Here is a 14,472-nt window from a genome sequence, read left to right as displayed (position 1 = left end):
AGGGGGGGGGGTGTAACTAGGTATTGAACGCAGAGGTTTTTTAACACTGAACTACATCCCCAGACTTCTTACTTTATTTTTTTAGTTGTCAATGGACATTTATTTATTTATTGCTGGGCTGAGAATTGCCTAGCACCTCACACATGATAGGCAAGTACTTTAGCACTGAACCACAACCCCAGCCCTTAATTTTTATTTTTGAGACAGGGTCTCACTAAGTTGCTGAGTCTGGTGCACTCTACCACTGAACCAAAACCCAGCCCTAATTTTTATTTTGATGTAGGATCTCGATAAGTTGCTGATGCTGATCTCCAACTTGTGATCCTCTACCTCGGTCTCCCAGGGTTGCTGGTATTACAGGCAGTATATCCATCTTTAAATTGTCAGTCTTGCATGAAGGTCAATTTTTTTTTTTTTTTTTTGCTATAGGTTTGTTTTTAAATGTTTTAGTCATGGGATTTTCCTTATACTGAGGTCAAACTAGGGCCAAGCAAGCTTTTGTTCTTCATATTAACTATATGTTATATTGTATACTGACATGAGATATAATGCTTCTATATAGGAGAACAGAAGCAAAAGGGTAGAACTAAGAATTATTTGTATCTTGATTTGGAAATTATGAAACATCACCATATTATGATGAGACACATTTTGAAGAATAAATGTTTAAACTAAGGAGAGCTCACCAGTTGTTTTTGTTTTACTTGGGTATTTTTGCTGAACTTAGGTCAAGACCCCTTTTCTTTTAGTATTGCACATATGCTTCTTCTTCAAGTTCATTTCCTCTCAAATACATCTTCATGTATATGCCTGATGTGCTCCTGGCAGCAGGATGTTGGCAGCAGTGTAGTCCCCATGTTGTTCCTGGTAACATGTAACACCATTTTCATGACAGACCTAAGCACAGACCCTACTATTATCTGACAGGTGTAAGTTTTTCCAAGCCATAGTCCTGAGACAGATTATTTGATGCAAATTCTCTATTTTTGTAGTATGTTGTTTCCTTTGTGAATTAGGTGAATTAAAATGCCTGTCAACTGCAAACTTGCTTATGATTGATTTGGTGCAATGAAGTTCCTTTCTAATCATTTCTGGTTTAGAACATACTAAGCCATCCTAAAAACTGGAACTATTTATTTCTGACTCATTTGTTTTACCTTAAGTTTCAGATGAGGTTAACTTTTTCTCTTTCACTTACGGGGACTAAGCAAGGTCACAAATTGATTTGGTACAATGAAGTTTAGAACTTTCTAAAGAAAAACTTTAGCATTTTTATAACAAAAAAGTCCTAAGAAGGGTTAGGGTTGTGGCTCAGTGGTAGAGCACTCGCCTAGCACGAGTGAGGCGCTTGGTTTGATTCTCAGCACCACATAAAAATAAATAAATAAAATAAAGGTATTGTGTCCAACTACAGTTAAAAAAAATTTTTTAAACAGTCCTAAGAGTTAGAACATTTTGCAGAAGTACTACTAAACTATTTTATTACCTCTCTTCCTAAGGAACTACACAGTTATGTGTCACATGACAGTCTGATGAAAGAATGGATTGAATACATAATGTGGACCCATAATATTATATAATGGAGCTGAAAAATCACTACCACCTATTGACAGCTACATCACAACATAGTATAACACATTATTCATGTTTCTGGTGATACTATTTAAAAAAAAAACCTATTGCGCTGTGTTGTAAAAAAATAAAAGTAGGGCACAAGTCTGGGGTTATAGCTCAGTAGCACAGCGCTTGCCTAGCACGTATGAGGCACTAAGTTCGATCCTCAGGACCACATAAAAATAAATAAATAAAGGTATTGTGTCCATTTGCAATTTAAAAAATTAAATAAATTTTTTTAAAAATTTAAATTTTTTAACAAATTTTTAAAGTATGGCACATACAATTATGTACAGTATGTAATACATGATAATGAACTGTTACTGGTTTATGTATTTACCACATTATACTTGTTATCATGAAGCTGTATTCCTTCTACTTATTAAAAAAGAAAGCTGTAAAACAGCCTCAGGCAGGTCCTTCTGGAGGTATTCCAGAAGGCAGAATTATTATCATAGAAGATGACAGCTTCTTATGTTATTGTTACAGACCTTCCACTGGGACAAGTTATGGAGTAAAAGACAGTAAAACTAATGATCTTGAGTAGGCCTATGCTAATGTATGTGTTTCTTAGTTTATAACAAAAAAAGTTTAAAAAGTAAATAAAAATTCAATAGAATAAAGTTTATACAATGAGAACACAAAGAAAATATTTTTGTGCAGCTGTATAATACATTTGTTTTAAGCTAAATAAGAGTCAAAAAGTTATAGTTTATTGATATTTGTTTTTATAAAGGTAGAGTAGCCAAAGTGTGCAGCTTGTATAAAGTCTGATGTACACTAATATCACAGACCTTCACATGCACTCACCACTGACTCACCCAGAGCAACTCCATTCCTGCAAGTTCCATTCCTGGGTAAGCACCTTATATAGGATGTCCCATTTTGTATCTTTTAGACCACAATTTTACTATACTTTTCTGTGTTTAGATATACAAATACTCATAGTAGCCTATAGTATTTAGCATAGTAATAACATACAGTATGATCTAGGAGCAACAGGCCACCATCTAGGTTTATCTAAATACACCCTACAATGTTAATACAACAATGAAATCATCCAACAATGCATTTCTTAGAACCTATCTTGTCATTAAATGATGCATTCATGAAAAGAATTTATATATTCTTCAAGAAAATGGAGACTGGGGGTGGGGTTGTAGCTCAGTGGTAGATCGTTTGCCTAGCATGTTCAAGGTCCTGGGTTTTCTCCCCAGTACTGCCCCAAAAAAAAGAATATGTAGACTTCATAAACATGTACTTAGAATCAACTATTCTCATTCCTTATTGCTAAAAGTGGTAATAACTCAGGAAGGCTCCTAAACAGGTTGCCACCTAATTTTAATATAATAAGATACTCTGACATAGTAGTAGAGGAGCACACTACCTGAAAGTCAACTATTTCCAAAGACTTGATTCTGGAAAATGGTAACGGGATTATTGAGAAGTCTACCCAAAACTTATTCTGTTATTTATTTTTCTCCTTCCAGATTACATGGCTTTATGGTTTACATGAATTTATTATAAAAAAATAAAACTATCCACCCCACACTTCCCATTCTACCACAATTTCATTATGATGAATGAGAAGAAAAAAAAAATCAGGTTGAAGGAAAATACTGGCCCAGCAGTAATACTGTTCATTGTAATCTAAGGCATTTCCCATGAGTTTGTGTGGCCATTTCTTATCTGCTACTACTGTACTGTAATTCAGAGATCAGATCTGTTCACCCTCCCAGACAGTGCCAGGCTAAGACATCAGAGGCTGGATTTCTATTAAATGGGAAACACATAACCCTCAGTTCCCTAACTGGACAACTCCAAGTTTCTCTTAAAGTGGCTCCAGATCTACAGTCAGTTGTTCCAAACGGCTACAGCAATACATTGGCTGAGATGAGGGTACTGAGGCAGCATCAGCTGGACTTCAAATAGTATCAAAATGGAGAAAGTATAGGGCTGGGGTTGTGGCTCAGAGGTAGAGTGCTCCCCTAGTATGTGTGAGGTACTGGGTTCGATCCTCAGCATCACATAAAGTAAAATAAAGACATTGTGTCCACCTATAACTAAAAAATAAATATATAAAAAATAGATGGAGAAAGTCTAGAATTGGTGGTAGGGAGAAAGTATTATAATTCTCTAATGGGTAGGACTAAGGAATAAGTTGAGAATGAAGGAATTTTCCACCATGGAGAGTAGTTCAGATCGCAAGAGACAGAAGCTTCATTATACCTTTGTCTGAGAATCAAACCTTCTCACCAAAGCACTACCTATTTAAGGAAATAGTAGAGTGCATACTTCCCAAGAAACACATGAGAGGGGGCTAGGGTTGTGGCTCACCAAAGGTATTGTGTCCAACTACAACTAAAACAAAATATTAAAAAAGAAAGAAAGAGGGCTGGGGATGTGGCTCAAGTGGTAGCGCGCTCGCCTGGCAGCATGCGGCCCGGGTTCGATCCCCAGCACCACATACAAACAAAGATGTTGTGTCCGCTGAGAACTAAAAAATAAATATTAAAAAAAAAAAGAAACACGTGAGAAAGAAGCACAGTTTGTGTATAAAAGCATGCACATGATAAAGATCAAAGAAAAAGTCTCTCAACCTATGATTGAAAATATAAAAGAGGAAAAGAAAAATAATAGGGTTTCTTTGGGCTGTATGTAGTTTGAAATACCTTGGGGACATCTATATAGATAAATAAGCACAGCAATTAAAGAAACAAGTCTAAAGTTCAGAAGAAAGGTAGAGATTACAAATAGAAATTTGGTAATTATTTGTGAACAGTTGACATTAAACTTTTTGAATATGATATTGTATTTGGTAAAATTTTTCCTAAGTATACCACAGCAGGACACTACAGAAACTGGTCAATATCAGCTGGTAACTTTCAAGCTACCAAGAGAATTTATAAAGCCCTAAAGACAAAAAAAAAAAAAAAAAGCTATATGAGAAAATACCTGGAAAGTTAAATATGCTAGCACTTAAGTTTTTCAAAAAGCCTTATTATAATAGAGGGGCAACTTTTCAAACATGAAGGTCAAACATTTCTTATAATGTTACACCAAACGAACAGAATATGAATATGCTGGGAGAAAGATAACTTGTCAGCTAAAAGATTGGCAAGTAAGTAACAAAAGACTTGTTTTATTCCATTTTGGGCTAATACAACACAATACTTTAGACTGGTTAATTTATAAACAACAGAAATTCATTGCTCACAGTTCTCGAGGCTGAAAAGTCCAAAGTAAATTAATCCCATTCCTGAGGGTAGTTTCCCAAAGGTCCCACCCCTTAACATCACATTTGGGATTAAATTTCAATACATGAATTTTGAAGGGACATAAACATTCATACAATAGCAAAACTACATGACTGACTCACAGAGTAGTCACATTGTTTCTTATCATCATCAAGCACAAATCTGTGTCTCAGATCAACAGAAATAAGAAAAGGATAAATAAGAGAAAAAAACAAGGAATTAGCATAGGCAACAACTCCAAGACAACACAAAAGACAGGTTCCAAAATGACCTGGATTTTTCAGTTCTGAAAAACACATTTCTTATCCTGTTTTGTTTCTTTCAGATGACAGCTCAGAGAAAGTGAACACATTCCAAACCTCTGATCAGAAACTGATGGTTTAGAAATTACTTTATCCAGCTGATAAAAATTTAAATAATCTTCAGTGATAAGAAAAAGAATAGAGAGTTCAAATGAAGATCTAAAGACTTTTCCTATGATTAAAAATACATGATTTTTTTAACAGAGACTTGAAAATATCTACTTTGCTTGTAAGCTTTTCATTCCCTTTATGTTACTGGATGTTTTATGGAGAGCACCCTAGGAAAACTGAGGTAATACTTTACAGTAAAATTATAAATGTAAGATGAACTTAACATCACCTAGATCAGTCAAACAAATATAATGCAAGCCACATATAATTTTAAATGATCTAGGTAGCCATATTTAAAATTAATTTTAATATTGTATTTTCATAAAATATCATCAAAATGTCATTACAACATGTAATCAAATTTTTTTTAATTAATGACATTATTTTTTCAAATCAAGTATTCAAAATTTGGTGTTCACAGAAAGTAAACTATACACCAGAATACTACAGTAACAGTTTGTGTGCCCAATTGCCATATATAGCTAGTAGCTACCATGCTGGATGGTAAACTACAAACATATTTAAAATTGACATCAAAGACTCCTGCTTACCAAACTTTAAAACCATAACATACATTTACTTTAAAAGAACTCTTTCCACTTCTTCATTATCATATCTTATCCCAAAAAATAAGCTAAAAAGCAAAATTGAATTCCAAATAACAAAAAGTAAAAGGAAACAAACAGTTGCAATGACAAACATTTAAACAACACAAATAATGACATGTTCAAATTTTAATTAGCAGCATTTCCCTTCTGAATTAAAATGCATTGCTATTATACTTGAAACTTACCTCCTTAAATTCATCTCTGCCAATGCCTTTGTAGTTTTAAAATGAAAAAGAAAACACATTTAACACATGGGGGGGAAAGGTTGTCTCATTTCAACTTTAAGTCTATCAATTATTAACTTTCTTCAAACTGATCTTTGACATCACACTGAACCATTTCTTCACATCTTTTCACGGTTGCCACACACATGCTCTTGTTTTTAAAATGTAATAGCTGCAATAAAACTGTAGGAATAAAAAGAGTTTCTATATAGAATTTGATACCTTCATGTTTCTTAAATTTTAGTTTTCTAAAATATTGCCACTTTTATATCTCCTGAATTAAAAATAGTTAAATAACACAATCATAGTCTCATTTACATTTGGGGGAAGAAAAAATAAATCCCAATAAAAACATCTACCTTAATTTTTACTTTAGTTATGTAACTTACACATCTTTATCACAAATCACAGAGATGGCCAAAGAAATTTTAAATTATTATTCTTATAATTTTCTCCCAGACATGATACTAGTAATAATACTAGTAGGGAAGGTAGTAGGACAGAACAAGAAGAGAGCTGAATCTTAGTATGGTGTCATTTTACTTCATTTTTTAATTAAAATTAGATGAACACATCTTTCCACTAGTATTGTTCTCCTAAAGATAAACAAGATATCACTACATTCAACCTTTCTGTAAATATAAATCCTTCCCATGGAATTTGAGCTTTTAATGATTTAAAACATTATACACATACACGAGACTTAGTATTTGAACACAAAAATATTGAATTTTTTGAATACTTCACACAAGAACAAAGGGTGACAACCTTCTTTTATTTCCTCACAAACTTTTTGTGTGCGTGGGGGTGGGGGGTGATGCCTGGGGACGAAACCCAGACCTCATGCCTATTAAACACACTCTCTACCTCTGAACTACATCCCAGTCTCAAAATCTCTTTTCTGAAAATTTTTAAACAATTTCAGGAAATTTTCCTTAATTTTTTACATAAAAGTTAAGCACGTGGCATACAAGCATAAATTATGAACTGCTTAGGAACAAGTTCACCATTAACCCACACTTTGCCTAAAACAATTTTTAACACAGTACTTTGTACAATTAATTGTACAGCAATTTCTGGTCACAACCATAACGATAAATTCAAACTTGATCACTTACAAACCAAGTACCAGAAGTTGTACTTTATGCAAACTACTTCATCGGTGTAAAAACCAACTCAAAACTTACAATTTCTTTACACTCTTTAGAGAGATCTGTAAGTGCTTGGCTTTGCCAGTCCTGCCCCAGCTTCATATCCCCCTAACATTTTCCACCTCATAACTCCTTTTGCTCTCTGTAATGGTCCTGCCAAGTTCTTCTCTCTAAGAACCTATATGCTCATAACAGCCTTCACACAACAGCCAACACTCCACTCTGTTCTTTCGAGATCTTCTTCCAATTTCATCTTATCCAAGAAACTTTGCCAATTTACATATCATGTTAAAAAACTATCTCTTCCTAAAACCTTTAACAAAACTTTTGCTCAAAATTCTTTAAAATGTAGTAAGCAAAGGAATAAAAAGTTAAAACTAATACACATACACATTGAAACCAAGTAATTATCATGTGGCATACACAACTTCTTACTTTACCATCAAATGCTGAAAGCCAAAGAAAATCCTTTGAAAGGAATTCCTAGGAAATGATCACCTGAAGGAGACAATTTCTATCATCAGGTTTGCATGGGCTGATATTAGGTCCTCTTTTATGTGGCTCAATTAGACCAAGCTCAAAATCCCCAGTTTTTAAACTTTGTTTTATCACTATTTTCTGTCTTTATCTCAACAGGAAGGTACCAAACCTGAGCACAGCTCCCTTTAAAGCAAAAATTTCAACAATTACCTCAACAGTGAATTTTTAAAGCTGAGTAGAGAGTATATTTATATATGGTATTAATTCCTAAACTTAATTGTCAAATAATATAAATCAACTTTTGTAATGTTATTCAGAACTCTTCCCATGACAAAGGAAAACATAAAACTTCTTAAGCTCATTCTTGCCATGATGAAGTAACAGAGACTAGATTTGCCCTATTACCTGAAACAACCAAATGATAATTAACAAAATATATGAACACAATTGTTTTCAAGACTGTGGGTAACAGGCAATAATGAAGAACAATTTCTGAGGTTCACATTAACTCTGTGAATGCCATCTTACCTTCCTTGAGAAAGTTTCTGGGACCTGGCACAAGTAGGGGAAAATTCAAGACAGTACCTAATAAACTCCCTGAATTGAGGAGATGGAGCTGAGACTCATGATAACTCAGATAAGCCACACTTCAGGTACTCAATTACAGTTAGATCAAGGTAGCTAGAGTTCACATGACAAGAGACCAGAAAGGAAAGAACTACACAGAGATCTTTAGAGATTGTCAAAGCATCTCTTTCAAGTATTCAGCTGAAACTGAACAGTACACTCATGTAAGGAAACTACCCAAAGGAAAGGAAGAACCACCAGAAAAGATTGGCTATAACTGTGGCCACTTTCACACAAGGCAGGCAACAATACCTGTTTCCACCAGCCTGACTTAAAAATCTCCTGTTTCTAGGCACAATGTGCAGAGTACACAAAAGGGTCTTGCTTCAGTGCAGGGGTAGAGGGTTAACACTCCTAGGCTGTATACTACTCTAGAGCAAATGCATTCCAAGTCATTTAATTGCATTCCAGAACAAAGTTTAAGAATACCTATAGGAAAATAATGAAACACAATAATGTAAAATGCACAATGTTAGCCATCCAATAAAAAATTATCAGGCTTGCAAAGAAACACATATAACTGCGTTACTACATTTATAGCAGCACAATTCACAATAGTCAAACTATGGAACCAGCCTGGGTGTCCATTAACGAACAAACACATAAAGAAAATGTAGTATATATTACACAGTGCAGTTTTGGTAAGCTATAAAGAAAATTGAAATTATGTCCTTTGCAGGAAAATGGATGAAACTTGAGAACACTATATTAAGCAAAATAAGCCAAACTCAGAAGGTCAAGGGCCATTATGTTTTCTCTCAAATGTGGAAAATAGAAGGAAAAAAAAAAAGAACAGAGGGGGTCCTCATGATAATCAAAGGGAGATCAATAGAATACAGAAAAGGGATCTGGCAGAGGAAGGAGGAAGGAAAAAATTTTTAAAAGAAGCATATATATCCATTATGAGGAGAATAATCAATTAATCAGGAGCAAACCAGTACTGATTCAAATGACAGAATTAACTAGGCATAGTGGTGCACTCCTTTAATTCCAGCAACTCTGGAGGCTGAGACAAAAAGACTGCAAGCTCAAGTCCAGCCTCAGCAATTTCAAATTTTAAAAATAAATAAATAAAAGGCTAGGCATATAGTTCGGTGGTAAAGCAGTATTGAAGAAAAGAAGTTTAATTTAGACATTTAAAAAAATGCTAAGCTCCAACTTCTAGGTATTAAACTACAACGTAAGAGATCAAAAAGGTGCTGTGGATAGGTTTAAGAGTAAATCAGAAATAGCAAAAGACAATATTGTGAATTTGAATTTATAGCAACTTGCTAAGAAATTAGCACAACAATATCAATGAGCTGTGTAAAAACTTCAAGTGGCCCAATATTTCTGTAATTAGAATCTTTAAAGAAGTGCAGAAAGGAACAAAACAATTTTTGAAGAAAAAAATGACCCCAAAATTTCCATAGTTGTAAAAAATAATAAATCTATAAGAAATTTAACAAACTTCAGATGTGAGAAACATGAAGAAAATGACAATAGGACAACTCAGAATTAAGTTGCTTAAAACCAGTGGTAAAGCAGAGAAAAAGACATAACAAAAACAAAGATAAGAAACAAATTGGATTTTTTTGTTGAAAACAATGCAAAAGAGAAATCAATGAAATAACATCATAAAAACTATTAACCTAAAATTCTGTCCTAAGAGATAATAAATATCTTTTAACTTTCTCAGACATACAAGAGCTAAACAATTCATCACCAGCAGCCCGAAATGCTAAAGGAAGTCCTTTAGACAGAAGGATAGTGACATCGGATGGAAACATGGATCCACAGAAAGTGCCAGGGTGTTGCACACCTGTAATCCTAGCAATGTGGGTGGCTGAGGCAGGAGAAACACAGGAGAGGCCAGCCTCAGAAACACAGTGAGACTCTGTCTCAAAATAAGAAGTAAAAAGGGTTGGGGATGTAGCTCAGTGATAGAGCACCCTGGATTCAAATCCCCCAGTACAGAAAAGAAAAAGGATAGAAAGTACCAAATATAGTAACTACACAGACATAAAAACATGCATTTTTTTTCTTTTTATTTCTATTTCATTTCTTTCTTTCTTTCTTTCTTTTTTTTTTTTTTTTTTTTTTTTTGTGTGTGTGTGTGTGTGTGTGGTGCTGGAGATTGAACCCAGGGCCTTGTGCATATGAGGCAAGCACTCTACCAACTGAGCTATATCCTCAACCCTTGATTTCATTTCTAAGATAACTGTTGAGGCAAAATATTACAGTATGGGAATTATATATAAAAGTATAAACTAGCACAAAGTATGTAAATGCAAGTGTACTATTCAAAGGTTCTTAACACATTATGTATAACGGTATAATAAATATCCTCTGAAAATAGAGCGATAGGGCTAGGGTTGTGGCTCAGTGGTAGAGGGCTCGCCTAGCAAGAGTAAGGCACTGGGTTTGATCCTCAGCACCACATTAAAAAAGAAATGAAATAAAGATATTGTGTGTCCACCTACAATTAAAAAATAAATATATATTTTTTAATTTTTTAAAAAGAAAATAGAGTGGGGGGGCTGGGGTTATGGGTCAGTGGTAAAGTGCTTGCCTAGCACGTGTGAGGCACTGTGTTCAATCCTCGGCACCACATAAAAAATAATAAGTAAACAAAATAAAGATATTGTGTCCATGTATAACTAAACAAATTTTTTAAAAATAGAGTGATAAGTTGTCTTAAGAAGGTCAAATGATTAAAAGAAAACAATGACAGAAAACAAGATAACAGATTTAAATATAACCATATTTATTATCACATTAAATGTAAGCAGTCTATTTTCCTCAAAATCTTCAAAATGAAAGAAGCCTGTTATATGATTCTGAAATGCCCAGAATGGACAAATCCCCAGAGACAGAAAGTAAATTAGTAGCTGGAAATAGAATGAAATGGGAAGACTAATGGGAACACAGTTTCTCTTTGGACTGATGAAAATGTTCCGAAACTGGACAGTATGATCACAGTTGTACAACTGTGTGACTATATTGAAAAAACACTAAATTATAAACTTTAAGAGGGTGAACTCTATGGCATATGAATAAATTGAAAATAAAAATTCAAAAGAAGAAACTAATAAAATGTATGTTTTCACCTCTGCAGAATTATACTTCTTGTCTGACTCAAAAAGGTTTGGCCATTTGATTTGCTTTGGGGTCATAAAATATAAAGGAAAAGTTATACATATCACTCCCTGGGTATTTCAACTACATCTTTTTCCTTCTAAGTCCAGTTTACCCTGAATAGCACCTGAGTTCTGGTCCTGGAAGGAAGTATGAAGTAAAGATGTACTCACCTGTACCTTGAGATGAATGTGAATGTAAGCAGGAAATAAAACTTACTTGACTTTTTTAAAAAAGTAAAACATCTAACTAACCCAATCAAAAGGCTAGTAAGATTGTATTTTAAAAATAGACCTAAATAAGGGTTGAGATATAGCTCAGTGGAGGAGTGCTTGCCTGTGAGTTAGGTTAGACACACAGGTTGATTGCATTAGGTTAGATACACAGCTCACATACATACACAAACACACATGCATGTACACGCACGCGTGCATGCACACACACAAAGAATACAAATAAAAGATTGGGAAAAATAAAATGTTAAAACTATTCAAAAAGTTAGTGACTGCATTAATGAAATCAAGTAGATTTCTAAGCATAAAGGTCATAAAGAGATATAAGACATCCTAAATGTCCATACACCAAATAATGGAACTTCATATTACATAAAACAAAGACAGAATTTAAAAGAAAACAGACAAATATGCAATTATAGCTGGAAATTCTAATACTTCTTTCTCAATACCTGACGTAACAAGTAAACAGCAGAAAACCAGCAAAGATATAGTAGATTTGAACAACACTATCAATCCACTTGAGCCAACAGACATTTATAGACCATTTCATCAAACAACAGCTGAATACACATTCTTTTCAAATGCCAAAGAACATTTAACAAGACAGACAATATTCAGGGCCATAAAACAAGTAATAAATTTGAAGGAATGTTGCTAAGGCAGGGTTTTAAAAAAATTAGCACTAAAAATCCATATTAGAAAGATCACACAAGCATCATAAGGTAACAATTCATTTCAGTTAAAGGTCAAAGACATTTCCAATCAACTACCATTTGAAGACAAGTATCATAAAAATCAATTTCCTTCATTAACATAGATCCAAAATTCCCCCAAAAAATGAGCAAATCAAATCAATAATATTTTATAAAGACACTATATCATAACCAAGTAGAATTTGTCCCAGGAATGCAAAATCGATTCAAAATCAACTTGCCACATTATCAGACTAAAAGATGAAAATCATATGATCATTTCAATAGATTTGGAAAAAGCATTTTATAAAATCTAAAATGTATCTTAACTCTAAACCAAATAAGAAATAAAAAGGAATTTACCTAGCCTGATAAAAAGCATATGAAAAACCTACAATTAACAGCATATATAATACTTTACACCTTAAGATTAACAAAGCAAAAATGTCTGTTTGCCATTACCATTCTAATGTATACTTGAGGTTCTAATTTGTTGCAATAGGCAGGTGAAAAAAGACAAAAGGTATCCAAAAGATGAAAAAGAAGTAAAAGTGCTCTTATTCACAGATAATATGTTCAACTACACAAAAAAACCTAATGCAATCTTGAAAACAAAAATAAAAACTCCTACCAGGGGCTGGGGTTGTGGCTCAGTGGCAGAGCGCTTGCCTAGCATGTTGAGGCACTGGGTTTGATTCTCAGCACCACATAAAAATAAATAAATAAATAAAGGTCCATCTAAAACATTTCAAAAAAAAAGAAAACACTCCTACAAGAACAATGAATACAGCGAGGCTGCAGAATTTATGATCAATATAAGAAAAACAATTATAGTTTCACATGCTAACAATGAGCAATTAAAAACTAAATTTAAAAAATACCATAGACAAACAATAATTGAGAAATATATTGTTTTGGGGGTAGAAGACAATATTAATATCATTAGGAATTCAATGCAATCTCAACAAAAATTTCCAGATATTTCCAGAAATGAACAACTTGATTGTAAAATTTATATGGGAATGTCAAGAACCAAAAGCCAAAACAAAACAACAAGGTTGGAAAACTAACATATTTGATTTCAAGACTCATACAGGGGCTGAGGTTGTAGCTCGGTGGTAGAATGCTTGCCTAGCAAGTGTGAGGCACTGAGTTAAATCTTCAGCACCACATAAAAAATAAATAAATGAAATAAAGGTATTGTTTACATCTACAACTAAAAAAAAATTAAAAACAAAAGACTCAATATAAAGCTATAATAATTAAGGTAGTATAATGTTGGCATTAAAAAACAGAAAGAGATGAATAAAACAAAATGGAGTCCAAAAAGAGACTCATATATTTATGGACAATTGATATTTAACCAAATTGTAAGAGTAATTAAATAGAGAAAGGATACGTGGTTTTAACAAACAGTATAGGAAAAATCATGTTTGTGCATATTCAAAAAAATAAACTTTGATCTATACCTTGCATCAAATACAAAATTAACTCAAATAGTCACAGAGGTAAGTGTAAAATTTAAAACTATAAAACTTCTTGGACTGAGCATGATGTTGGGCATCCATAGTTCCAGCTACTCAGGATGCTAAGGTAGAAGGATTACTTCTGTACCGAACTTTGTGATCAGCCTAATTAGCATTAAAAAAACATCTCTTTTATCTTTTAAAATTTATTTGTTCTAATTTGTTAAAATCCCATCTCTTTAAAAAATAATAATAATAAAACTTCTAGAAGAAAATACATAAGAGAACCTGTGTAACCCTGAGTCACCCAAACACAATCTATTAAAAAAAAAAAAATTAACATTGGGACTTCATCAAAATTTATAACAACTTCTCTTCAAAAGACACTTTTTTTTTAAATGGTACTGAGGATTGAACCCAGGGCCTCATACATGCTATGATCTTCCACTGATTTATATCTTCGGACCTCTTTTAGTTTTATTTTGAGACAAGGTCTTGCTAAATTGACCAGGCTGGCTTCAAACTTCTAATCCTCCTGCCTCAATCTCCAGAGTGGCTGGGATTATGGGTGTGCACCATCACGCTTG

The 14,472-nt window shown here is 33.5% G+C and overlaps 1 protein-coding gene across 8 annotated transcripts in view; it reads right to left on the bottom strand.

The window, feature by feature from the left end:
• EVI5 (ecotropic viral integration site 5) overlaps positions 1 to 14,472 on the bottom strand; it is a 214,385-nt gene that overhangs the window by 160,943 nt on the left and 38,970 nt on the right. Inside the window, exon 2 of one of the 8 annotated variants that reach the window (XM_081305336.1) lies at positions 6,078 to 6,103. The exons of the other annotated variants lie outside the window; for them this stretch is intronic. Within the exon in view, the coding sequence (XP_081161462.1) occupies positions 6,078 to 6,091 (14 nt within the window). The 5' untranslated portion in view covers positions 6,092 to 6,103. The remainder of the gene's footprint in view (positions 1 to 6,077; positions 6,104 to 14,472) is intronic. 8 annotated transcript variants of the gene reach the window in all.

The sequence above is a fragment of the Spermophilus citellus genome (assembly GCF_964194105.1).
Source record: "Spermophilus citellus genome assembly, chromosome: 9".
NCBI classification, from domain to species: Eukaryota; Metazoa; Chordata; class Mammalia; order Rodentia; family Sciuridae; genus Spermophilus; species Spermophilus citellus.
The sequence above is the reverse complement of the archived record's forward strand: the minus strand, read 5'-3'. Positions and strand labels throughout refer to the sequence as shown.